The following is a 27819-nucleotide window of genomic DNA, read 5'->3' as shown; positions in this document are numbered from 1 at the left end:
ATTGATCAACAAACAAACACAAGTTCATAGTTCAACATAGCGGAAGCGTAAGATACAAGGGCTCTCTAGTCCACAGGCCAACGCTTGACGTCGGAAGGCGCTTAGTTGTCGTAGGCTTCCTGCTGGTCATCTCCTTGGTCATCTTCATACTCTGGCCATTTGAATAGCCAGGGACAAAGCCGTGAGTACTTTAAGTACTCGCAAACTAATACTAATGTAAGTGCTAGACATTCTAGTAGGGTTTGCTAAGCTCTAGTTATTTGCATAAAGCTAGTTTTAGTTCACAAAGTTTGAGAAAAGCTTATTCAAGAGCTAACTAACTCAAGTGGGAACATTAGTGTCATTCCCACCATTCAAGTGGTGATTTCAATTCAATTCACCACAAGTCAATTCACCATCATCCTTTTCAACATCATTTTCAAAGATATGACATCGGAAACTGTATGGCCTTTCCAACCGTCCGTAACCGTGGACGCGGCTATTCGAATAGGTTTACACTCTGCAGAGGTTGCACACTTGTGCCACAACATTTGATTTCATCCGTCGGGATTACCCCGAATCATCGTAACACAGTACGCGGATCATCAACCATAACCTTTCACTTACAAATCCTAGTATGAGCACCTCTCCCCATGAGCTTGGCCTCCCAGTAAAGACCAACTATCAACCTGGGAACTGCACAGGGCTTGGGCCGGACATTCACCTCATTTCGCATCATATCATATCATTTCTTTTTGTGGTAGAGGCAGCTTTCGGCATAACCCCGATGACGCTTGTTTAGAGGGAACCCATACTAAGACGCATAAACTTCCAGTTAAGCCCTACCCATAATCAGGTATTGTGGAGGTACTTAATAATTGGAAAGGTATCGCATTCAAACCAACATCATTGTTTATCAAAAATCACCATCTTCTCTTGTTCCCATTCACCTTCAAAAATCATTCAATGGAATGCATCTTCATTCCAAGGTTTCAAAATCACTTCAAATTCACATTGTTCCCATCTAGAGTAGTCAAGTTTTAATTCATTAGCACTAGCTCTAATTCATGAGGGGTGCTAACTTGCTTTGCTTGGGGAAGACTAATTCACTACTCTAGTAATCAACTTGTACTTGGACCAAAGTTAACTATAAAAGTAACTCATTTAGAAAACAAGTAAAAACTTGTAAAGTAAAAAACTTGGGATGGGTTCATATAAGAAAAGATAAGAAACATGGTGCCTTGCCCCAAGGGGCTTTGCACTTTGCAAGAATATTAGCTTGCCTTGGTAGTTCTCAAACTGTTCCTCCTCCTCCTCTTGGTAGCAACCTTTTTCTTCGGCGTACTCTCCGGTGCTACCGTCTAAATTTGAATACGAGTATAATTACTCACTAATTCAATGGCTATTCCATACATCACATATAACACACAAACTACTCTATGCACACAAATAAATTAACTAGAGTACATGGGTTGTGGGGTTTAAATAGAATTCACTTCTTTGTATTTTACATGTAAATGATAGTTTCCATAGGGTTCTTGAGAAATAATTTCCTCTCATTGAAATCTTCTTAAGATTTAATTTCTCAAACAATCATGGATGAACTCATATTGACCTAAGTCAAATGTTCATCATCATCATTTGGGAAAATGATTTAAATGAGGTGGATCACCTCATATCATTTAGTATCACTACATATGATTTAAATCTCAAGTAATTCATATAAGAGAGTTTGGGACCAGGGGTCCAAACATCCCATGAATTCATGTGAGACAAGTTTAAATGAAGTATAAGACTTCACATAATTTGTTTTAATAGTTTTGTACAATATCCACTAGTTAAACTAGCCATAATATCCATTCATTAAACCATGGCATGATCATACAAAGTGACCACACCATTTTATTGCATAAACAATTAGGGTAAGTCAAATGTGAGCTATTAGAGTTGGAATTAACTTAATATCTATTTTGGTTGATTTTTAAGAATTATTTGAATAGGGAAAAGTCCCTGTCTTGTTATTTTTATCACATTTATTCTACAAAGAATCTGGCCATGAGGCCAGTGGCATTGGCTAGATAATTTCTCTAGCTTTCCAACCATATAAAGTTCATCAAATTTGGTTTAGCCAATTTAAATCTATTGAATTTCAAAGTGGAGGCAGTATTGAAATTCATTTGCAATTTATTAAACTGGGTTTGAATTAAAAGGCCGGCGGGAAAACTAAACGGGCCAGATTCAATTTAAACGGCCCAAGGCCAGCCCAGCCACGGTCCAGTGCCGCGCGGGCTGCCTGACAGCGGGGGCCACCCGTCAGTGGGCGTTTAAACCCGAAACGGTATGGGCGAAGCTGGGGCGTTGGATTAGATCGCAGATCTACGGCCGTGGTTCATCGTCGTCTCCGACGAGAACCCGACGATGCGGCGGCGGCAGTAGGGGGTCGGCGGGCTAACCAGGGCTCCAGCGAGGGATGGTAGTATGCTCGGGGAAGGTGTAGTCGACGGCGAAGCTCCTTGTACCAGCGGCGGCTCCTGGAACGGCTCCAATCGACGGCGAGCTTCCGCGGCGTCTGGCGGCAGTGAGGCTTCGATTGGGCGGCGTCAGTGGCTAATGTCGACGGTGGAGTGGTTCTGGCGGTCGAGTGAGAAGAGGGGAAGGTGATGGTGTGCTCAGATCGACGAGGAGAGGTCTCCTTTTATATGCGAGCAAGGGTGCTGCGGGGCAGTGGCAAGGTCGACCATGGCGCGGCTGCTCCGGTGGTCTATCGAGCTAGGCGAGGGCGTGGCGCTGTTCTGCGGTTCCTGGCGAGTCATTTGGCGGCGACAGCTAGGGTAGGGGGTGGCTGGTTTGGTCGCCTCGCTTCCGCGTCTGTCGCGCCCGCGGCGGACCAGGGTTGGCTTCTCCGGCGACGGCGGGTGCGGGTCGTGGTCGAGGGCGTGTCCATCGGCGTCGCGGTGTCACGGTGAGGCTCAAGGTGTTGCGAGCGGGGCCAGGGCGTGAGCGAGGTGGCTGCGTGGCGCGTGTACTGTGACGTCCGCGCGCATGTCCACGCGCGACGTCACCGGCATGGTGAGCGCGTCCAGGGCACGCGTCGGCCGGCGTGTGTCGTCCTCGAGCGTGACAATGGCGATGCTAGGGCGGCGTAGGAGGTGCGTTGGCGCACGGTGGCGAGGTGGCCAGGGCAGTGGTGCAAGGGGAGAGAAGGGAGGTCGACGGGCTGGTGACATGGCCGGCATGGCCATGTCCTAGCCTTGCTCCTCCTCTCCCTAGGTTTGCTATGTTGCCTTGATGGTTTAAGGGGACCAGGGGACAATGTAGAATAGCTTTGGGTTAGATTAGGTGAGGTAGATCACTATTTGCAATAGTTGCAAATAGTGCCCGAATTTGGAAATTACAAAATTGTCCAAATTTGAATTAATTCAAATGGTGAACCTTTTTGAAATGTGAGTGTTGATATAAGTTGTAAATGACCAGAGGTGATTTGAGGTGGTGGTGGAATTTTTAGAATTCAAAAATTTGCCAAAATGGCTAAGTGGGGAATGTTGCATATGTTAAAAAGTTGGGACTTTGGATGAGCCTTGCTCATGATCAAAGATGATTTTGGCATGGTAATCTTCACCAAAGTTGTCCACCTTGATGTTGACTTTGAAATGGTGCAAAGAGTTAGCAAGAGTTGGTTTGGGAAAAATGAATGGCAAGGGCTCAAAGTGGTGATCAGACTAGAATTGTCAAAATTGACCATTATCATATGTGAGTGGGAATTGTGTTTGAATTCCATTTGAATTGTGAAACTTTGATTCCAAAAGTTGTAATAAGTGTTTAATAACATTATTCAACTAATGGTGAAGACCAAATAGGTCTAGGGTCAAAATTTATAAAAATGCCATAGGGCATATGTGAGGGTTTTTAGGGTTTTGCATTTTATGGAATTTCTTCCTCTTTGATTTATTTGGTTGGTGATCTTCATGTGATCACATTAGGGTTTTAGAGCATATCAAATACAAGTAATAACAATCATCATGGCATATCACTCAAATGCACAAGTCCTATGCATGGTACTATATGCAAAAAGAAAAGTTTTTGTTGGTTTGAAATTTTGCTTTCTGGATTTTTCTAACTTTCTTTTTATTGAAATTTGGGGTGTTACAGGCCACGAGGTGGCCAGGAGGGTGGCCGGCGCGGCCCAAGCCCTGGCCGCGCCGACCTGTCTCCTGGGCCCCTCGCGACGCCCCCTGACCTACCCTTCCGCCTACAAATAGCCTTCGTCGCGAAACCCCCAGGACCAAGAGCCACGATACGGAAAACCTTCCAGAGACGCCGCCGCCGCCAATCCCATCTCGGGGGATTCAGGAGATCGCCTCCGGCACCCTGCCGGAGAGGGGATTCATCTCCCGGAGGACTCTACGCCGCCATGGTCGCCTCCGGAGTGATGTGTGAGTAGTCTACCCCTGGACTATGGGTCCATAGCAGTAGCTAGATGGTTGTCTTCTCCTCATTATGCTTCATTGTCGGATCTTGTGAGCTGCCTAACATGATCAAGATCATCTATCTGTAATGCTATATGTTGTGTTTGTTGGGATCCGATGGATAGAGAATACTATGTTGTGTTGATTATCAATTTATATCTTTGTGTTGTTTATGATCTTGCATGCTCTCCGTTATTAGTAGAGGCTCTGGCCAAGTTTTTACTCTTAACTCCAAGAGGGAGTATTTATGCTCGATAGTGGGTTCATGTCTCCGTGAATCTGGGGGAGTGACAGAAACCTCTAAGGTTATGGATGTACTGTTGCCACTAGGGATTAAACATTGATGCTATGTCCGAGGATGTAGTTATTGATTACATTACGCACCATACTTAATGCAATTGTCTGTTGTTTTCAACTTAATACTGGAAGGGGTTCGGATGATAACCTGAAGGTGGACTTTTTAGGCATAGATGCATGCTGGATAGCGGTCTATATACTTTGTCGTAATGCCCAATTAAATCTCACAATACTCATCATAATATGTATGTGCATGGTCATGCCCTCTCTATTTGTCAATTGCCCAACTGTAATTTGTTCACCCAACATGCTGTTTATCTTATGGGAGAGACACCTCTAGTGAACGGTGGACCCCGATCCAATTCTCTATACTGAAATACAATCTATTGCAATACTTGTTCTACTGTTTTCTGCAAACAATCATCTTCCACACTATACATCTAATCCTTTGTTACAGCAAGCCGGTGAGATTGACAACCTCACTGTTTCGTTGGGGCAAAGTACTTGGTTTGTGTTGTGCAGGTTCCGCGTTGGCGCCGGAATCCCTGGTGTTGCGCCGCACTACATCTCGCCGCCATCAACCTTCAACGTGCTTCTTGGCTCCTACTGGTTCGATAAACCTTGGTTTCATACTGAGGGAAAACTTGCCGCTGTACGCATCACACCTTCCTCTTGGGGTTCCCAACGGACGCGTGCTGTACGCGTATCAAGCTCTTTTTCTGGCGCCGTTGCCGGGGAGATCAAGACACGCTGCAAGGGGAGTCTCCACATCCCAATCTCTTTACTTTGTTTTTGTCTTGCTTTATTTTATTTACTACTTTGTTTGCTGCACTAAATCAAAATACAAAAAAAAATTAGTTGCTAGTTTTACTTTATTTACTGTCTTGCACTCTATATCAAAAACACACAAAAAATTAGTTACTCGCATTTACTTTATCTAGTTTGCTTTATTTACTGTTGCTAAAATGGGTACTCCTGAAAATACTAAGTTGTGTGACTTCACAGCCACAAATAATAATGATTTTTTATGCACACCTATTGCTCCACCTGCTACTACAGCAGAATTCTTTGAAATTAAACCTGCTTTACTAAATCTTGTTATGCGAGAGCAATTTTCTGGTGTTAGTTCTGATGATGCTGCTGCCCATCTCAATAATTTTGTTGAACTTTGTGAAATGCAAAAGTATAAAGATGTAGATGGTGACATTATAAAATTAAAATTGTTTCCTTTCTCATTAAGAGGAAGAGCTAAAGATTGGTTGCTATCTCTGCCTAAGAATAGTATTGATTCATGGACTAAATGCAAGGATGCTTTTATTGGTAGATATTATCCCCCTGCTAAAATTATATCTTTGAGGAGTAGCATAATGAATTTTAAACAATTGGATACTGAGCATGTTGCACAAGCATGGGAAAGAATGAAATCCTTGGTTAAAAATTGCCCAACCCATGGACTGACTACTTGGATGATCATCCAAACCTTTTATGCAGGACTGAATTTTTCTTCGCGGAACCTATTGGATTCAGCTGCTGGAGGTACCTTTATGTCCATCACTCTTGGTGAAGCAACAAAGCATCTTGATAATATGATGATTAATTACTCTGAATGGCACACGGAAAGAGCTCCACAAGGTAAGAAGGTAAATTCTGTCGAAGAAACCTCCTCCTTGAGTGATAAGATTGATGCTATTTTGTCTATGCTTGTGAACGGTAGGCCTAATGTTGATCCTAATAATATTCCGTTAGCGTCATGGGGTGCTCAAAAAGAATATGTTGATGTGAATTTCATTAAAAATAACAATTATAATAATTCTAGGCCATATCCTGCTAATGGTAACTCTTATGGTAGATACGCTTCACCTAATGAGGAAAAGATGTTAGAAATTGAAAGATCCACCAAGAACTTTATGCAATCACAATATGAGCAAAATAAATTGTTTACTAAAACTATGAATGAGCAATCTACCTTGTTGAAGAATATAGGAAATCAACTTGAAAATTTGAATATGGAGATCTCTGGGTTACAAACTAAACTTGCAAATGCTGAAAACCGAATCTCATACATGTCTGCGTCACAATCTTCTTTAATTAATAAAATGGCTGCTAAACCTGAGGATATAGATAATAAAATTGTTACTACAGCAAATACCATCCAAGTTAGAATTAATGAGAATATAAGATTGATGGCCGAATTGCGTGCTAGGTGGGAAAGAGAAGAAAATGAAAAAGAAGATAATATAGCTAAAGTTTGGAATATTACCACCACTAGCAATGCTAATGCTACACAAGTTGCTGCACCTCCTACTAATAATAATAAAAGAATTGGTGTTAGCAATGTTTCCACTTCTAATGCAAAGCGCGAAAAACTGCCTAAATCGCTAAAATCGTTAAATCGCTCGTGATAAAACTGCTGAAATTTTTTCCAACATTGGGGATGATGATCCCATTGCTTTAGATTATAATGGTTTGACTTTGATGATTGCCACATCTCTGAAGTTATAAAGTTCTTACAAAAACTTGCTAAAAGTCCTAATGCTAGTGCTATAAATTTGGCTTTCACGAAACATATTACAAATGCTCTCATAAAAGCTAGAGAAGAGAAACTAGAACGCGAAGCTTCTATTTCTAGGAAACTAGAGGATGGTTGGGAGCCCATCATTAAGATGAAGGTCAATGACTTTGATTGTAATGCTTTATGTGATCTTGGTGCAAGTATTTCTGTTATGCCTAAGAAAATCTATAATATGCTTGACTTGCCACCGCTGAAAAATTGTTATTTAGATGTTAATCTTGCTGATCATTCTACAAAGAAACCTTTGGGGAAAGTTGATAATGTTCGCATTACCGTTAACAATAACTTTGTCCCCGTTGATTTTGTTGTCTTGGATATTGAATGCAATGCATCTTGTCCCATCATATTGGGAAGACCTTTTCTTCGAACTGTTGGTGCTATCATTGATATGAAGGAAGGTAATATTAAATATCAATTTCCTCTCAAGAAAGGTATAGAACACTTCCCTAGAAAGATAATGAAGTTACCTTATGATTCTATTATTAGAACAAATTATGATGTTGATACTTCGTCTCTTGATAACACTTGATGCACACTTTCTGCGCCTAGCTGAAAGGCGTTAAAAAAAGCGCTTATGGGAGACAACCCATGTTTTTACTACAGTACCTTTGTTTTTATTTTGTGTCTTGGAAGTTGTTTACTACTGTAGCAACCTCTCCTTATCTTAGTTTTGTGTTTTGTTGTGCCAAGTAAAGTCGTTGATAGTAAGGTTCATACTAGATTTGGATTACTGCGCAGAAACAGATTTCTTTGCTGTCACGAATCTGGGCAAAATTCTCTGTAGGTAACTCAGAAAATTATGCCAATTTACGTGAGTGATCCTCAGATATGTACGCAACTTTCATTCAATTTGAGCATTTTCATTTGAGCAAGTCTGGTTCCTCAATAAAATTCGTCATTACGAACTGTTCTGTTTTGACAGATTCTGCCTTTCATTTCGCATTGCCTGTTTTGACATGTTCGATGGATATTTCGATTCCATTGACTTTCAGTAGCTTTGTGCAATGTCCAGAAGTGTTAAGAATGATTATGTCACCTCTGAACATGTATATTTTGATTCTGCACTAACCCTCTAATGAGTTGTTTTGAGTTTGGTGTGGAGGAAGTTTTCAAGGATCAAGAGAGGGAGATGATACAACATGATCAAGGAGAGTGAAAGCTCTAAGCTTGGGGATGCCCCGGTGGTTCACCCCTGCATATATCAAGAATACTCAAGCGTCTAAGCTTGGGGATGCCCAAGGCATCCCCTTCTTCATCGACAACATTATCAGGTTCCTTTCCTGAAACTATATTTTTATTCCATCACATCATATGTGCTTTGCTTGGAGCGTCGGTTTGTTTTTGTTTTTGCTTTGTTTGAATAAAATGGATCCTAGCATTCATTGTGTGGGAGAGAGACACGCTCCGCTGTAGCATATGGACAAGTATGTCCTTAGGCTCTACTCATAATATTCATGGCGAAGTTTCTTCTTCGTTAAATTGTTATATGGTTGGAATTGGAAAATGATACATGTAGTAATTGCTAAAATGTCTTGGATAATGTGATACTTGGCAATTGTTGTGCTCATGTTTAAGCTCTTGCATCATATACTTTGCACCTATTAATGAAGAAATACATAGAGCATGCTAAAATTTGGTTTGCATATTTGGTCTCTCTAAAAGTCTAGATAATTTCTAGTATTGAGTTTGAACAATAAGGAAGACGGTGTAGAGTCTTATAATGTTTTCAATATGTCTTTTATGTGAGTTTTGCTGCACCGCTTCATCCTTGTGTTTGTTTCAAATAGCCTTGCTAGCCTAAACCATGTATCGAGAGGGAATACTTCTCATGCATCCAAATACTTGAGCCAACCACTATGCCATTTGTGTCCACCATACCTACCTACTACATGGTATTTCTCCGCCATTCCAAAGTAAATTGCTTGAGTGCTACCTTTAAACAATTCAAAATTTATTACCTCTGATTTGTGTCAATGTTTTATAGCTCATGAGGAAGTATGTGGTGTTTATCTTTCAATCTTGTTGGGCAACTTTCACCAATGGACTAGTGGCTTCATCCGCTTATCCAATAATTTTGCAAAAAGAACTGGCAATGGGATTCCCAGTCCCAAATTAATTAATAAAAATAGACACTCCTCCATGGTATGTGATTGTTGGACGGCACCCGAAGGATTCGGTTAGCCATGGCTTGAGAAAGCAAAGGTGGGGAGGAGTGTCATCATAATAAAACTAAAATAAAAAGGCACTCCTTCATGGTATGAGATTGTTGGCAGGCACCCGAAGGATTCGGTTAGCCATGGTTTGTGAAAGAAAGGTTGGAAGGAGTGCCACACAAAAATAAAATAAAATGGGAGCCGCTCTTTGAAGGTTTGTCTGGCAAGGGGGTTAGAGTGCCCACTACCATTCGTTGACAACAACAAACACCTCTCAAAATTTTACTTTTATTGCTCTCTATATGTTTTCAAAATCAAAGCTCTAGCACAAATATAGCAATCGATGCTTTCCTCTTTGAAGGACCATTCTTTTACTTTTATTGTTGAGTCAGTTCACCTATCTCTCTCCACCTCAAGAAGCAAACACTTGTGTGAACTGTGCATTGATTCCTACATACTTGCATATTGCACTTGTTATATTACTCTATGTTGACAATATCCATGAGATATACATGTTACAAGTTGAAAGCAACCGCTGAAACTTCATCTTCCTTTGTGTTGCTTCAATACCTTTACTTTGAATTATTGCTTTATGAGTTAACTCTTATGCAAGACTTATTGATGCTTGTCTTGAAGTACTATTCATGAAAAGTCTTTGCTATATGATTCAGTTGTTTACTCATGTCATATACATTGTTTTGATCGCTGCATTCACTACATATGCTTTACAATAGTATGATCAAGGTTATGATGGCATGTCACTCCAGAAATTATCTTTGTTTATCGTTTACCTGCTCGGGACGAGCAGAAACTAAGCTTGGGGATGCTGATACGTCTCCGACGTATCGATAATTTCTTATGTTCCATGCCACATTATTGATGATATCTACATGTTTTATGCATACTTTATGTCATATTTATGCATTTTCTGGAACTAACCTATTAACGAGATGCCGAAGTGCCAGTTGCTGTTTTCTGCTGTTTTTGGTTTCAGAAATCCTAGTAAGGAAACATTCTCGGAATTGGACGAAATCAACGCCCAGGGTCCTATTTTGCCACGAAGCTTCCAGAAGACCGAAGAGTCAATGAAGTGGGGCCACGAGGTGGCCAGGAGGGTGGCCGGCGCAGCCCAAGCCCTGGCCGCGCCGACCTGTCTCCTGGGCCCCTCGCGACGCCCCCTGACCTACCCTTCCGCCTACAAATAGCCTTCGTCGCGAAACCCACAGGACCGAGAGCCACGATACGGAAAACCTTCCAGAGACGCCGCCGCCGCCAATCCCATCTCGGGGGATTCAGGAGATCGCCTCCGGCACCCTGCCGGAGAGGGGATTCATCTCCCGGAGGACTCTACGCCGCCATGGTCGCCTCCGGAGTGATGTGTGAGTAGTCTACCCCTGGACTATGGGTCCATAGCAGTAGCTAGATGGTTGTCTTCTCCTCATTATGCTTCATTGTCGGATCTTGTGAGCTGCCTAACATGATCAAGATCATCTATCTGTAATGCTATATGTTGTGTTTGTTGGGATCCGATGGATAGAGAATACTATGTTATGTTGATTATCAATTTATATCTTTGTGTTGTTTATGATCTTGCATGCTCTCCGTTATTAGTAGAGGCTCTGGCCAAGTTTTTACTCTTAACTCCAAGAGGGAGTATTTATGCTCGATAGTGGGTTCATGTCTCCGTGAATGCAGGGAGTGACAGAAACCTCTAAGGTTATGGATGTACTGTTGCCACTAGGGATAAAACATTGATGCTATGTCCGAGGATGTAGTTATTGATTACATTACGCACCATACTTAATGCAATTGTCTGTTGTTTTCAACTTAATACTGGAAAGGGTTCGGATGATAACCTGAAGGTGGACTTTTTAGGCATAGATGCATGCTGGATAGCGGTCTATGTACTTTGTCGTAATGCCCAATTAAATCTCACAATACTCATCATAATATGTATGTGCATGGTCATGCCCTCTCTATTTGTCAATTGCCCAACTGTAATTTGTTCACCCAACATGCTGTTTATCTTATGGGAGAGACACCTCTAGTGAACTGTGGACCCCGGTCCAATTCTCTATACTGAAATACAATCTACTGTAATACTTGTTCTACTGTTTTCTGCAAACAATCATCTTCCACACTATACATCTAATCCTTTGTTACAGCAAGCCGGTGAGATTGACAACCTCACTGTTTCGTTGGGGCAAAGTACTTGGTTTGTGTTGTGCAGGTTCCACGTTGGCGCTGGAATCCCTGGTGTTGCGCCGCACTACATCTCGCCGCCATCAACCTTCAACGTGCTTCTTGGCTCCTACTGGTTCGATAAACCTTGGTTTCATACTGAGGGAAAACTTGCCGATGTACGCATCACACCTTCCTCTTGGGGTTCCCAACAGACGCGTGCTGTACGCGTATCAGCGCTGCACGAAGCGCAAAACCGAGTGCGGCCCGTATATCGCTGGAGTTTTTCAGTTTTGGGCCTATTTACGGTAGCTGCTAGAGCAGCTCTTAGTCTGCCCTATGGTCCGCATTTCCTACTTTAAGCCACATTAGATACCCTTAGGTCTCACATGGAAATGTTCCAAAGATGGGCCTCAGTTTTGTGCGAGTTCTCACTCGCCAGTGCATACTGTTCAAATGACTCAACCCAAAAGGGCGACAAAGCCACCACCTTTTCTATAATTATCAGAGTTGGGGAAACCCTGCCAAATGGCCGCCTCCCCATGGGCTGATGGGTGGGAGCGGCTAGGGCTAGGGTTTTGATCGCCCCACCTCTCCTCCCCCTCCCACTATATAAGGTGGAGGCTTGGGATGAGGAGGAGCACACAATTCCCCTTGGAAAAAGGAGATCCCCTCTTTGGGAGCCTCTCTTCTCTCTCTAGTTTTCTCTCCCTGCGTGGTTCCTCGAAGAGTTGCGTACGGAGGGAGTCCACTCCACCCAGTACGCGGGAGCGCTGTTGGAATCCGAATTCAGAAGATCTACTTCCGCGTTTGCTAGATCAGAGCCGGAAGCGTCGTAGAGCACCGTATGTGTGTGAAGCTACGAGGTGCAATACTTGGGGCACTCGACGTCGTACGAGAGAACCTCCACTCGACCATAATATCGGCGACGAGTACGGCTACATCATCCACGTTCCGGACGAATGTTAACAGCTTTCGGTGTACAAGGGTACGTCAACGAAACCATCTCCGTTAAACATTATTAATAGATAGATCTTGATCATATTAGAGTTTGCGTTAGTTGGAATTTTTTGTTTTATACTACGAATCCCCAACATTATATTTTAGAATGGAGGCAGATAACTGTATACTTCCTCCATCCAAGAATAATTGAATTAAATTTATCTAAATTTTTATGTTACTCCCTCCTATTCATATGACTTTCCACTTGTATGGATGTACCTAAAACTAAAATATACTATCTAGCTACATCCACTAGTAATATAAATCGGAGGGAGTATTAAATTTCAAGAATGGAGAAGTTTCAAAAACCTCTTCCACGAACTGGTTGTGGATCTTGCCACATTGCGCTAACGTGTGGGAGCGGTTGAGTTTCCTCCCCAAAACAGATCAGATGCGCACGTCCTACCATTTCCCAGCATTTTTCTACAGTATTTTCCATGAGAATCGCGTTGCTCTGCTTCGTCAACGCTCAGGTAGTCGGGTCCACGAGACGATGAAGTGAGCTTGAAGCCAACTAGCCGTCGTCAACACGGACGGGCAGTCCAAATGGCTTCTCCTCTCCGGCTGCTGCTCCTGCTGGCCTTCCTCGCCCCCTCGTCGTCGTCGGCGGGCCCGGCCGTCATCCGGCTGCCGCGCGCCGGGGCGTGCGCCGCGCCGGACCCCGCGCTCTACGACCGCCCCGTGATCGGCATCGTGACGCACCCGGGGGACGGCGCGTCCGGGAGGATCGACAACGGCACCTCCACCTCCTACATCGGCGCCTCCTACGTCAAGTTCGTCGAGGCCGGCGGCGCGCGCGTCATCCCGCTCATCTACAACGAGCCTGAGGAGACCATCCTCGAGGTCCGCGCTCCGAGATTCCCCTTCGTTTCTCCATTTCTTACGCTATGCTCTAGTGCTTAATAATGCCAGTTCTTCGAAATTTAGTAATCGTTTTTTTTTAACAATCAATCGGAAGGAAATGATTAGCAACTATGTTTGTACCAGTGGAAAACATTTTCTAGCACTAGTTTGCAGTTATTGCTCACTCACAGTCACCGATCACTAGTTTGCTGTGTAGCTTCTTGAGTTCAACCTGTTGATGCACCGCCCAAATCGGATTTTAGTATTTTCTTATGCATTTTGAGCTTGCAGGTTAGATGGTAAATCCTTTGTGCATTGAAGGTCTCGAGCGGGAATTGTGAATCGGAATTAGGCTTTCAGCTGACTTCCCTGAACATTTGGTAGTTCTAGCCATTTAGAGTTTCCAAGTTTTAAGAGGACACGTTCAGGAAAGGAGAATGGGATCCCAATTAGAGGGACCAATCAAAAACCAAGGTGGTTCATGGCTTGATCATTCAGTGCCTAACTAACTTATTCTATTATCCATCTATTTGTGATCTGGATGGAACGGTTAGCTTAACAAGTATCATATCTCTTGATACTACAAATATTGTTTGTGTTCTGCAGTCATATGATCTCAGGGCAATAGACCATCTATTAGTTACTCCTCCTCGAAACAGGCTTTCGCCCCGCTTTATAAATAAAGCAACCAAATCCATACAAAGTTCACATACAACACACATAGCACACACCCCACATCAAGAGTCTGCTGGGCCAAGCACAACACGCCCAAACACTCGACGGAAAACGATACAACACCCCACACAAGAGGTGTACTCAGAGGCTGGACGGTGTAGATATGCGGCGGGCAGCCGCAAGAAGATCCTCCAGCATGCCGTCCAAGCGCTCCTTGTCCCGCTGTCTACACAACGGGTACCACTGCTGCAACAAAGCCAAGAAAGAGAATACAGAGTCAGAAGCGCGCCGAGGTAAGATCCGCTCGATGACCATCTTATTGCGCACAGTCCACAAAGTCCAGGACAAGGCCGCGAACAATAACCAGAAGAGGCGCCTCCTCCTACCGGTAGTGTTCGCCCGGACCTCGATGAACTCCCCGAGGGCCGAGGCCTGCCACTCAGGCCCCAGCGCCTCCAACAGGAAGCTCCAAAGAAATCGTGCCGCGGTGCAGGAAAACATGATGTGAGTCGTTGTCTCCGGAACCGCACACAATGGGCAAAGCCCGTTGCCCGGCCCGTGCCTCTTCATAACCTCCACCCCAGAGGGAAGGCGATCCCTCAGCAGCTGCCAAAGGAAGATCTTCGTCTTAAGCGGGATAGGGGCCTTAAAGAGCGGACCCGTCCATGGAAGCAGAGGCCCCCTAAACAAAGCCCTATAGGCCGTCCGCACTGAGAACGTACCAGACGGCGTTAAGCGCCATGAAGGCGCATCTAGTCCTCCCGGCAGGGCGTCCGGGAGGAGGTCCCGCAGCGAGTCCAGACTCAGGGCTTCCCCCTGAGTTAGACCGCGACGGAACACAAAATCCCATCCCTCCAGTGCCACTTCGGCCACCAGGCTAGAAGGGTTAGCACAGATGGCGAAGAGGTCCGGAAAGACAAGGTTAAGGGGGCGATCGCCAAGCCATGTGTCGAGCCAGAACATGGTCCCTCTACCATCGCCTATGGAGAGGGAGAGCCCGGTTCTAATCTCGTGCTTGATGTCCTGGAGGGCTCTCCAAAACTGAGATCCCTCCCGACGGACACAGGCAAGGAGTGGCCGACCCCGAAGGTATTTAGCCTTAATCAGCTTCAGCCACAAGCCCCCATCGTCCGACAAGATCCTCCAAACCCATTTCAGCATGAGGGCCACATTCATGTGGCGCGAGGATATGATCCCTATGCCCCCAAGGTCCTTGGGGGCGCACACATCGGCCCATCTGACCATGTGATACTTCTGGCGTCCTGTCCTGTCCTGCCAAAAGAAGCGGGATAGCTCCTTGTCGAAGGCAGCATGTACCCCTTCGGGAAGGATGTACAGCCCCATGATGTACATGGGAAGGCTAGACAGACAGGAGTCAATGAGGATCGACTTGCTACCTTTGGAGGTGAACCTCCCACACCAAGGCTCCGCCTTCGCTCTAACTCGCCCCAACAAGGGGGCGAGGTCCCTAATAAGGATCCTAGAGTCCCTAACCGGAACTCCCAGGTAATTCATAGGGAAAGATGACAGCCTGCAGTTGAGGTTGTCAGCTATCCGCTGCTGAACTTCCGGGGGGTACCCCAAGACCACCACCTCGCTTTTGTCAAAATTAATTTTGAGGCCCGACATGGCCTCAAAGCAGAGGAGAAGGAATTTGGTGTTCCGGATGTCCAAGTCCGAGCCCTCAAACATAATCATGGTATCATCCGCATACTGGAGGTGAGTCACCCCTCCGCCAGGGATAAGGTGGCCCACCACACCAGTAATATGGCCCGAGGTCCTAGCCCTCTCCAGGATCTCGGCCAGGGAATCCACCGCAGCGTTGAAGAGGATAGGGGACAGGGGGTCACCCTGACGCACTCCACACGCCGGCCTAAAATAGGGACCCACTTCCCCATTTATGTTAATGGCCGTGCCGCGTACATCACAATCTGCATCACCCAACCAATCATCCGGTCGTCCACGCCCCTCCTCCCGAAGAACCCGTCGGAGGAAGGACCAGTCCAAGCGGTCGTAGGCTTTCTGGAAGTCCAGTTTTAAGAAGACACCCCTCTGATGTCGACTCCTGACCTCGTGTACGATCTCATGTAGTGCAAGAATGCCATCGTGGATGTGGCGACCCTTGAGGAAGGCAAATTGATATTGGTGCGTAATCCGCTCCATAATCGGAGCCAACCTCATCGCACACACCTTGGAGAACAACCGTTGAACCACGTTGATGACCGTAATAGGCCTGAACTGGCGAATATCCGTGGCCCCCACTATCTTGGGGATCAAGGTAATAACGCCGTAGTTCAGGCGCCCCATATCAAGCATCCCTACATAGAACTCCTGAAACATAGGCAGGATAGTCTCCTGGAGCTTCGCCCAGAATTTCTGGAAGAAGACAACCGGGAGTCCATCCGGACCAGGGGCCGAGTTAGCCTTCATTCCCTCGAGAGCGCTCCGGACTTCCGCTGAGAGGAACGGAAGGGTGAGAGCGGCATTCTCTTCGTCAGAGACCCAGGCCCTAGCTGGCCATAGGTCTGCCGCGAGGGCTGCCCCAGTCCTAGGGCCAGCCGCAAATAGACCTTTATAAAAGGTATATATATGGGTGGTGATCTCTCCGGCCTCCTCCAGAAGGCGATCACCATCCCAAAGACAGGGGATGGAACACTTCCGTCGACGACCATTCGCAATCGCATGGAAGTACGCAGTGTTCGCATCCCCTTTAAGAAGCCAATTCTGGCGGCTCCGCTGCCGCCAGAACGTCTCCTCCCCGCGGTAGATCTCCATAAGCGAGTGTTCAAGGGCATATCGCTGAAGCCACTCCTCGGCGACTAGCCCCACCTCGTCCGCGATGCGGTCTAACTCCTGAACCTGGCGGAGGAGAAGGTCCTTTTTCAGCCGTACCTCCGCCCCGAGGTTAGCCCCCCAGCCTCTCATGAACTGGCGGGCAATCTTCGTGCAGTGGTGCCACACATCAACTGCATTGAAGACCCTCGGAGGGGAGTCCGCTGCGCGCTCCCACTTGTGTCCAATCGCCTCCACAAACCCTGGTTGACCGAGCCAAAAGTTTTCAAAGTGGAAGCGGTTAAGCCTCGGGGGGGCATCCCCCCCGGAGCAAAGTAGGAGTGGGGAGTGGTCAGACCCAATCCTAGTAGCCACCCTAAGCGAGCACAGTGGGAACGCCATTTCCCACTCAACCGACACAAACACCCGATCTAGCACACTCTGGATCGGGTCAATGCGGTTGTTACTCCAAGTGAACCGGGCGCCCACGCGCGTGATCTCTCTAAGGGCGAGATCCGCAAGGCAGTCATTGAACATCCGCATCCTAGGGATGTCCACCCGGCTCGAGCTCTTGTCCTCCGGGGAGCGAATGAGATTAAAATCGCCGGCCACCACCACAGGGGTGGTACACCGGTCAATCTTATCTCGCAACTCCGCCAGGAAGGCCGGCGACCTCGAGTGGTCCGCCGGGCCATAGACGATAATAACCTCCCAGCTAAGGTTAGATCGTTTATGGGTGACGGCCATACTGACAAAGAACTCGCCGTGTTCCATGTCCTCAACCTCGAAGGTATCCTCCTTGACACCTAGGAGGATGCCCCCCGAGTGCCCCGTCGCAGGCCGCCAATGCCAGGCGAACTTGTGTCTACTAAGGCCCTCCAGCTCGTGGAGGAGGAAGGACTCCTTGATCGTCTCTTGAAGCCCCACAATATCCACATTCTCACGCCGAATGTACTCCTTCAGTTGTTGTTTGCGCCCCGGGGCCTCGAACCCCCTGATGTTCCAAATGAGTGAGAAGAAAGGGCTACTCATTGGATCACATCAGAATGGGGGGTTCCCCTACTGGGAACCGATCGAGCCCTACTACGTGTCGAGGGTCCGGACGGTGGTCTAGGAGGTCTCCCTCGCAGTCCCCCAACCTGGGGTGCCGCGTCAGAGCGCTCCGCCGGGATAGACCCATCGGAGTGCTCTGGACCAGACCCAGGTGCCAGCTGCACAGGGTCGGTCAGGGTCGCGGCGGTCGCCCTCTCGCGTTCCAACTGAGCGCGAGTAGCGGCCTCTATTAGTTACTCAGTGGCCCTGCTTCTGCTTGCATAGTAGTCCCTGCTACTTATCTCTTCAATAATATGTCAGACTTTTGCTTGTGTCCCTTTACTGCAGAAACTGTCCAAATCGGATTTTAGTATTTTCTTATGGATTTTGAGTCTGTAGGTTAGATGGTAAAATCCATGTGCATTGAAGGTCTACATTGGGAATTGTGAACCTGACATAGGCTTTCGGCTGACTTCCCTGAACATTTAGTAGTTCTGGCCATTTAGAGTTTCTCAAGCTTTAGAGGATACGTTCAGAAAGGGGAATAGACCCACAAACTGAGAGGGTGACCAATCAAAAACCAAGGTGGGTCATGACTTGATCATTCAGTACCTACCTAACCAGCTAACTAACCTATATTACTATCTTTCCATTTCTGGTTTGTATGGAACAGTTAGCCTATCATGTCTATGACTACTGGAAATATTGTTTATGTTATGCAGTCATATGATCTCAGGGCAATAGGCCATCCATTAGTTACTCGGTCGCCCTGCTTGCATAGTAGTCCATGCTACTTATCTCTTCGATAATTTTTCATACTTTTTCTTCTGTCTGCTTACTGCAGAAATTGAGTTTAGTGAATGGTGTGCTGTTTACTGGTGGATCAGTGAAGAAGGGTTTATATTTTGAGACAATAAAAAAGGTGTTTCAGGTACTCGTCTCTTTCACAGCTTCTGTATGTTTCAGGCATGTTATTCACTTCTACTCTACAGTTGTTGGATTATTCGAACGTACTACATCTCAGTTTCGTTACTTCACATTATTTGTGTCATTTGTCTTGGCTTACACTGAATGGAACCAAGGATGACAGAATAATTCTAACTTTCATCATTTTTTCTTCTGTAGTATGTATTGGAAAAGAATGATGCAGGAATTCATTTTCCATTGTTCGCGCAGTGTCTTGGTTTTGAGCTTGTGAGCATGATTGTGAGCGAGGTAATTTCTCTTTTTCTAAGATAGTGAACACGTTTCTCAACTTCAACATGCAAATTTAGTGGCTAAAATACAAAATAAATATCTATCACTTATATCATCAGGACATCCTAAATTAAGATGTATGGTCTAAGAAAAATGATCTGTTAAATCTAAAAAGCAACACATTTGCTCTTGCCCATATAATGCAGTGAAGCAACAGCTGGTCGGCTGCACTGTTCTCTTCCCTGAAGAGGACATACACTTAGTTTGTTCCATACTGAGCTTTTATTTTTATGTCCACAAACTGGAAATTGACTTTTTTTATGCTGATATTAGACAATAATATTCATTCAGCACCTCAAATCAGACATTAACTCTTCAGTTCCCCAATTATTATTCACTTGTGACATTTTTTACGCTGGTATTAGGACAATAATATTTTGGAGTCATTCCACGCATCAGATCAAGCATCAACTCTTCAGTTTCCTAATTATTCTTCACTTAAGGGATCAGTATTTGAAAGGTAGGAATTCTAAAATAAAGAAACTTCAGATGTTTTCCCATTTTCCTCTCTCAACTGAAAAGTCTGCATAGGCACTTGCAAATGCCATGTTTTTTTGTCCTGTTTTATATGAAGGTTATGCAAGTTAGGTTCTCCTTTACAGAGAGAATGCAGTTGAGCTTAAGATTTACAGTATACTCCACTGCAAATGAAACTTCAGGTTTAGATGACAGCTCAGTCAAATTAAATTGATTGATGTTAATTATGCAGTTGAGCTTAAGATTTACAGTATATCTAGAATGGCCTCCTGAATTATAGGCACGGCTCAGTCATATTGCTCTCGTGGTTTTTATGTTTCGTAGATTTTTTTCAGTAGCGGGAAAGGAAAAAGTATATACATAATGACATCACTACCATATAATTAAGATTATATATGATATAGCCTTGTCTCTCAGTACTTTTTTTGTGACACAGATGCTGTCTTCTACCGGTAGCTTGGTTCTTTGACTCTTTGGGGCTTGGCTTCTAATATCCCTTGTATACCTGCCTAACAAAAAATGATATGAACACACAGATTTCATCCTGACCTCATCAAGAAACTCAGCACCAGTTGTCTTGTCATGCAAAATCACAAAGTAAGTTGAATCCCAGGGCGCTCTTCTTTTTCTCGAACACACCCAAATGCATTTCGTTTTGTATTAGAAGAAAATTCCTGGGAGCTCTTCACATTTTAACTTTGACCTCAGGAGTCAGGTCGATATTAACTTTTACATGATACACTCAGCTCAGCCAAATTATGGCTGGTGATGTTAAAGCAGCACCTTTCTATGCATATTGCAGAATAACTTTCTTTATCTTCTTATTTTCCCTAACACGGTTTAATTTCTGAATTGGTCGAAGTATGGTATATCTCCCAAGAGACTGCGAGAGAATGGTGCTTTATCAAGTTTCTTCAGGATTCTGACTACATCCCCTGATGAAAATGGCGAGGTACAAATGTCATTTTTTAATCCCTAGATACAACATCCACTCTCTGAGGTTTTTCTTCCCTGTATCTTCTACAGTACTTAACTCATTTGGATTCAACCAGCCTAATTTAGAGGTAGTGCTAAATCAATGTATTAAAAGAAAACTTTTATCAAGAATCTGTCAAGTATTCGTCCAAAAATTTGATCCTGGTGAATGATCGGAAAGTCATTGGGCGATACAACAAAACTAATTTCCTTTCCTTTGCCAAATCAGGTTTACGTCTCAACTGTAGATGCACAGAAATATCCGATTACTTGCACTCAGTGGCATCCTGAGGTATGCTGACTGTAGTGCTACTGCTTGTTTTTGAATTTGAAGTTGTTAATCCAGTTCTCTTTTCACAGGCATGTGCTTATGTTTGCATTCTATTTATCCTTTTCTGGCATCTGCTATGATTATTTCTAGTCTGCTATCAAATTTCAGAACTTGTAAATTGTCCTGGCTGTGATTATTGTTCATGTGCCTAGGAAAACATGCTATCTTCAGAGGTTAGAATATGATTATCTTCTTAACTTACTGCAGAAAGCCATCTTTGAGTGGCGTAAACCAATGATTCCACACAGTGAGGATGCGGTACAGGTTACTCAAAATTTTGCCAACTATTTTATCAGGTTTGCAACCAAGAAGTTATGTTTATTCATTGTAAGAAACATGGCATCTGATTATCCACATATGCATTGACCACGCTTATTCTCTGATGAAAACCATGCTGCACGGATGCTCATACCTGTTCAAAATTATTTTATGGTGTAAATCCCTGGTTCCCGTGGTATTGCTTTTGGCTCCTGTGTTCATCTCACCTTTCACTCTGATATGATACAGCCAAGCCCGCAGGTCTCCCAACAGGCCTCCTGCCGACAAGGTGCTGGACAAGCTGATCTACAACTACAGCCCTACATTTTCCGGGAAAACCTCGTAAGCCGCCTCTGTTGTCATGCATATATAATTTGTATACCTGCTGCAACATCTGCTCTCCATTTACCTAACACGTAAATGAATGCATCTTGCTTTGTAGGAAATCCTTTGAGGAAGTGTACCTCTTCTCGTAAGACTGGAGCCGATGCTTGCAACTGCAAGTCTTGTACTGTTGTATTGTGTGTCCTGTACTATTGTATTGTACTGATGAGACCTTCAGTTTAGTGGTACATCAGTCGTGGACTTGACTGAGGAGCAGCATGAGTAGCTATGATGTTTGCCGTTGTCATAGTAAATAAAGAGCAATCCTCCTCCAAACTGCATTTATATTGCACTACTGAAGCTACCACATTTGTCACTCGGTTTATCTGGCTGGTGATAATTCTTTAAAGATTCTTTGTACCCTGCCTTCTACTGATATAATGGTACATTTTTTTAACAAAGGTACGGTTGATAATTTTGAGGATCAGCAACTCAAACACACAAGTGAAACCTATTGCTTCTCAGACTGAATAATGAGTAAAACCTTGACAAAGAACCATCGATTAGGAGCACCAGCTTCTGAAGTTGATTTCAGCTAATGACAAAAATGGAATACAGTTCTATGGTAACAGGAGTAAATAAGATAATGTGGATCTCAATCTGCTGCCCATTCAAATAAAACATTTCTAAGCAAAAAAACTAATATGGGAGGAGGGCCAGGCATCATTTCCAATACGAACCCTCTAGGGAACAAACTCAATAATAAGTATTTTCTCCATTCGGAAATAAGTACAACTCATTTTTTTCCTACTCCCTCCGAACCATATTAGTTGCCACTAATATAGACATATTTTAGTTCTAATGCACATCCATACTAGTGGCAAGTAATATGAATCAGAGGGAGTACATATGGATGTATTGACATATTGAAATGTGTATCTAGACCAAACCGAGTCACTTATTTTGGAACATAGGTAGTAGGCTAGTAACTAGGTACAATGATGCAGATAAGTTTGTCAAATTATCAAACAAATCATATCCTTGACACCTGCACAACATTTCAAGAAAAACAAATTGCCACTTGCTTTCTTGACTAGATAATCTCTTCATTAACCAAGTCAATAGACAAGAACACATAAGCTGCGTCTCGCAGGTTTAAGACCAACATCCTCAATATCAGAGATAAAATGAGAAACATGGTGGAACATGAAAAGTCAGTTATGCACATATGAATCTCCATGCAGCAACTCAATGAACTACAGTAACCAACTGCAGAGTGACGCTAGTGCATCAACTAGATTGTAATCCATGTCCTAATTGCAGCTCGAGACTGCAACCCATTATCCACCTGGAGAAACACATTATCTTCTCTACAATGAATGATGAGTCCGAGAAATCAATAATCAAGACCTGTAAGATACTTTTTTGCCCTGTTATGGGTCACTTGTCCACGGTTTCATCACTTCAGAGATCCAACAAAAAAACCTTTAGCGAGTCAAAGCATCATATGTAGATTCACTCCCAGGCTAAGATCCTTCTATACTATTACCAAATTGTATTTGTTCGTCACCAATGTCTAATGAGGAGACTGATGTAGCCAAGTCATCTGCCAAGTCTGTCGGGTCTGGCTCTGAAGCTTCTGCTAGTGCGCTCAGCATACTGACTACTTCATATGTATCGTCCAGGTAGAACTTAGCTTTGCTCGGTTTCTGCCCCACAGTACATGCAAACAGTGGTGTTTTCGGAGCAACGATGCTCCTTTTCATGGCATCTGCAATGTTTTCAAACATATCCTCATCTGACCTGTCATCGCCAATGCATAAAACAAAATCTGCCTGTTGCCCTTTCTCCTTCATTGATGTGAGTATCTTCTCAGCTACAAGACCTTTGCTAACACCCTGCAGCACAAAAAGATAACCAAACAAAATAATGAAAATTCAGCACCAGTGCAAAGATCAGAATTAAAAACCAGGATCAGTGAAGTAAAATTGTTATGGCTCATTTGTAATTTCTGGTAGAATGTATTTAAAAAAAATTAAAGCATGTACAGAGGGAAATGAGTGCCTGCAATATGCAATATGCAACATGCATGCGCTATATATGATATGACTCGTATAAAGAATGCCAATTTATTTAGTTGAAAGCTTTTATGTAAATATAAGTGAAGCAACTTAGGCCAAAAAAAAAAACGAAGAAGGATGTCCTCCATGGATGGCACAAAAGTTTGTGAGCTAATATGACAGATTGCAAGAAATCAAAATGGCCGAACCTGAGGTTTGACTTCGACAATGAACTGGCCGCTCTTGACTACAACTGCTTCACTTACTAGTACACTTTCAAGGTGATCAAGCATCTCCTTTGCCTGAGAAGATGCAAAGCCTTGGTCAGCATCCCGATGGTGCCACACCAATGCAGTTTCTTTGGTTTCAATGTAGGATCCATCAGTTGCTTCTGTATAAAGATTCATCACTGGCTCCGCCATTTGCATCCACCCAACATCTGGGGACTGGGCACTGATTTGCCACTCTTCATCTCGATTCCACCTAAACATGGAAGCATATCATCTCATCAACTTTTTCCAGTTCCAAAAATCAATATCCGTCTACAATGAATTCCATTCTCCCCAGGTAATTAAGACACCAAACAGATTAATTGGCAGCTAATAAGAACGGATAAACACATCTTTTGATGTGAGCGTATGCCATGTTGAAGTAAAATCAGGACCTTTGTATATACAAACTATATGAGCCTGGGCGTATAGCCCTTTAAGTTCTGCTTAACTCCACCAAAATAGTTACCCTACGCACCTAGGCTGTACGATCCATAAAGTTGTGTTTATACTTATACTCATTGCAGTTAAGTGGGAAGCAAACAAAAGGCATGTAGTGGTCTGTTATAAGCAATACAAGAAGATTTTCATGATGTTACACGAAGAACCAATAAAAGCAAACTAGGTTGCTATTGGCTCGATGAACTAGATGATAGCAGGAACATGGCACCTTTATGTCTGGACACTGGCCTAGACTTTCCCTGTTCCTACTATGTTGGGATAAAGTACAGACTTTAGTGCATATCTGAAACAAAATGTAGATTGGTGGTAATGAAAAAAAATTGTACCTCAAAAAGTAACCATGCTCAGCCGCGATGCCTAGCATTGGACACGAGGAGAACATTGATGCCAAGCTAGCCTTGCTTCTTCCACTAACGATGAAAACAATATTATTCCTATCCGAGCAAAGGGTATTGATGATGCTCACTAATTCTTCGCTTGGTCTCTGGTTGATAGAAGCCTGTGGCACCAATGTACCATCATAATCGAGAAATATAGCCCTGCTCTTGGATCTCCCATAAGACATTAAGATTGAATCGAAACTAAGTTTTGCGAAATTTGGGTCTAGGGCCACCACCCTGAATCCAAATCCCAATCCAATGCCCCAGCATGGCTTCCGGAAGTGATCCTTGCAAGCCCTCTCCAGGTCCTGGATGAAGCTCCTTGACCAATACGCGACGTCATGCGTGCTTACATAGCGGTAATGCTTCTCATGCCTCAGCTGCTTTTCACGCTCTGACATCGAGATGGCCTCATTCAGTGACTCTGCAGTTGCTTCAGTGTTCCAGGGGTTAACACGAATGGCGCCACTGAGCGAAGGCGAGCACCCGATGAATTCGGACACAACTAGCATGCTCTTGCGTGGCCCACTGATTTCTGGCGCGGACTCGGAGCTAGGTAATCCCTGGCGGCAGACAATGTACTCATATGGGGTCAAATTCATCCCGTCCCTCACAGCCGTCACCACGACGCACTCAGCGACCGTGTAATAGGCAAGCTTCACCGCGCTTGGCACATTCTGGTCAATGAAAACAATGGGGCTGTACCCCCCAGAGTTGCCAAACTCCCTGTTAATCCTGTCGCAGCTATCCTGAATCTCAGCCCGGATGAAGTCGATATCCTTTCCCTTGCCACGCGCCGGGTTGACTATCTGCACCAGCACAGCCCTCCCCTGCCACTTGGGATGCATCTTCAGCATGTACTCGAACGCAAGAAGCTTGAGATTGATGCCTTTGAATATATCCATGTCATCCATACCAAGCAACACGGTCTTGCCCTCGAACTGCTGCCGCAGCTCGGCGACCTTGCTCTGCATTTCAGGTAAACGCAGCACCGACTGCAGCTGGCCCATATGGATCCCCACGGGCATGATCTTGATCCCGACGGTGCGGCCAAAGTAATCGAGGCCAATGTACCCACGCTTGGACTGGTACTCTATGCCGAGCATCCTGCTGCAGCAAGAGAGGAAGTGCCTGGCGTAGTCGAAAGTGTGGAATCCGATGAGATCGCAGTTGAGCATGGTTCTGAGGATCTCCTCTCTGACGGGCAGGGAGCGGTATATCTCGGAGGAGGGGAATGGGCTGTGGAGGAAAAAGCCGAGGCGGAGGCGGTTGAAGCGGCGGCGGAGGAAGGTGGGCAGCGCCATGAGGTGGTAGTCGTGGACCCAGACGTAGTCGTCCTCCGGGTTGATGACCTCGACCACCTTCTCGAAGAAGTGCTTGTTGGCGAGCACGTAGGCCTCCCAGGAGGCGCGGTCGAAGCGGCCGCCGCGGGACGGGGCGTCCTTGGGCGGCGGGCCGGAGGCGAAGGGCAGCATGTAGTGGAAGAGCGGCCAGAGGTAGCCCTTGCAGAAGGTCTGGTAGAAGCGGTCGTAGAGGTCGGGCGGGAGGAAGACGGGCGCGCAGCGGAAGCCGTCGATGAGGGCCTGCGAGACGTCGTCCTGCTCGGCGGCGGGCACGTCGGCGCGGAGCGTGCCGATGAAGAGCACCTCCATGTCGTCGGGCACGCCGTCGCGGAGGCGGAGGAGGAGCGAGTCGTCGTCCCAGGAGAAGACCCAGCCGCGGCCGTCGGCGCGGCGGCGCGCGACGACGGGGAGCTGGTTGGCGACGACGATGAGGCGCTCGCAGATGGCGGAGGAGGGCACGTCGGAGGCGACGCTGCTGGTGGCGGCGCGGTCGTCGTCCTCGTCGTCGAGCTCCGAGAGGGTGCCGGGGACCGTCATCACCCGCGGCATCCGGCGCGCCCCGAAGGAGCCCGAGCGGCGCCGCCCGCCGCCGGCGGGGCCCAGCGCGGCGAAGTTCCCCGCGGCGAGGTCGAGCAGGTTGGTGTAGGACCTGGACATCATGGCGGATCGGGAGCCCTAGCCGTCTCGATCCGCGGGCGAGCAAACCCTAGGTTAAGGTCCGCGCGTCGCCTTTGACCCGATCCGCCGTTTCGAGTTCGGGGTGGAAAATGGGCAAGGAAGGAGGCGACGAGGAAGACGAGTACACTGTTGTTTGTATATTCGCCTCGCTCGCCTCGTGGGCCGGCCTCTCACCGACCTGTGGGTCCCGCGGTCCCTGCTAGCTGGCCGGCGCAGGTGGACCGCGCGCAGGGAAACGCGATGGGAAAGAGGATAAGGTGGTGCGTGCCCCACCGGTGCCAACTGGCGTCACGCTGCCACCTGACGACGCGCTGGCCCACCGGAACGGACGGCCCAGATCGCCCCGTACGCGCGACGGACGGCCGGACCTACCGCGTGTGGATATATAATTCCTTCCTTCTCCGGGCTTTAATTGCCCGACGGGCGCTTTCATGAGACGTCCCGGTCGGTCTTCGCCGTTCCGCAAGCGAGCGACAGCGAGACGCGAACCACGTGTCCGGTACCGCTCGCCGCCACGTTGGCGCCGTCGACGTGTCCGTGACGCGGCGCAGTGCTGGCCACGAACTTGATCTGCGTCCGCGTCGTGGATCCTGGTGACCTGTCGCCACGTCGGCCGCCGCTACAGGTCGACGACGGCGACCATCCATGCGACGTCACCAGCAGATCATTCCAGGTGGGCATCCTAATCCCCTAGCTCGAGCGAGACCCACGCGCTGCACGGGTGTCACGCAAAGGATATGCTTTGTTAATCCTGTACTACTCCACCACACAACCAGCTAACCCAACCGCCAGGCAAAAAGACAAGCAACATTTTAAGCAAATCTTAGTGCTGAATTAGGCGGCCGCGCGCACAAATCATGATGATCACAATCTGGGGGCAGCATAGCATAGCACACAGCATATCCATTTGATTTTATTCGGATAACGTGAGGGGCCATGGCGCCCTTTGCCGTTGGATGCAGGTAGGTTCAGTCGGTCCAGTAGAGCGTTTTGAGTAAAGCATATCCGATGATATATATAGCCAATTGGCCAT

The 27819-nt window shown here is 45.8% G+C and overlaps 2 protein-coding genes across 3 annotated transcripts; one reads left to right on the top strand and one right to left on the bottom strand.

The window, feature by feature from the left end:
* The first annotated feature begins 13038 nt into the window (after positions 1–13038).
* On the top strand, positions 13039–22014 carry LOC127327003 (gamma-glutamyl hydrolase 1). 2 transcript variants are annotated; one of them, XM_051353785.2, is made up of 10 exons: positions 13050–13493; positions 18817–18903; positions 19098–19187; positions 19595–19689; positions 20243–20303; positions 20569–20658; positions 20911–20973; positions 21220–21308; positions 21520–21612; positions 21713–22014. In XM_051353785.2, exons 1-10 carry the CDS (start codon positions 13197–13199, stop codon positions 21744–21746), a joined length of 999 nt encoding a protein of 332 aa, XP_051209745.1. In that variant the 5' UTR covers positions 13050–13196; the 3' UTR covers positions 21747–22014. The 2 variants fall into 2 exon arrangements, with proteins under 2 accessions (XP_071680950.1, XP_051209745.1); XM_071824849.1 differs by lacking the exon at positions 21220–21308 and having other exon boundaries at positions 13039–13493.
* A 638-nt stretch (positions 22015–22652) lies between these two features.
* Positions 22653–26900, bottom strand: LOC127326994 (probable alpha,alpha-trehalose-phosphate synthase [UDP-forming] 7). The gene is made up of 3 exons (XM_051353778.2): positions 24712–26900; positions 23864–24137; positions 22653–23492 (listed from the first exon to the last, which is right to left on the bottom strand). The coding sequence occupies exons 1-3, from the start codon at positions 26766–26768 to the stop codon at positions 23121–23123; spliced, it is 2703 nt and encodes a 900-aa protein (XP_051209738.1). The 5' UTR covers positions 26769–26900; the 3' UTR covers positions 22653–23120.
* Between the last annotated feature and the right edge of the window lie 919 nt (positions 26901–27819).

The sequence above is a fragment of the Lolium perenne genome, chromosome 1, assembly GCF_019359855.2.
Source record: "Lolium perenne isolate Kyuss_39 chromosome 1, Kyuss_2.0, whole genome shotgun sequence".
NCBI classification, from domain to species: Eukaryota; Viridiplantae; Streptophyta; class Magnoliopsida; order Poales; family Poaceae; genus Lolium; species Lolium perenne.
The sequence above is the reverse complement of the archived record's forward strand: the minus strand, read 5'-3'. Positions and strand labels throughout refer to the sequence as shown.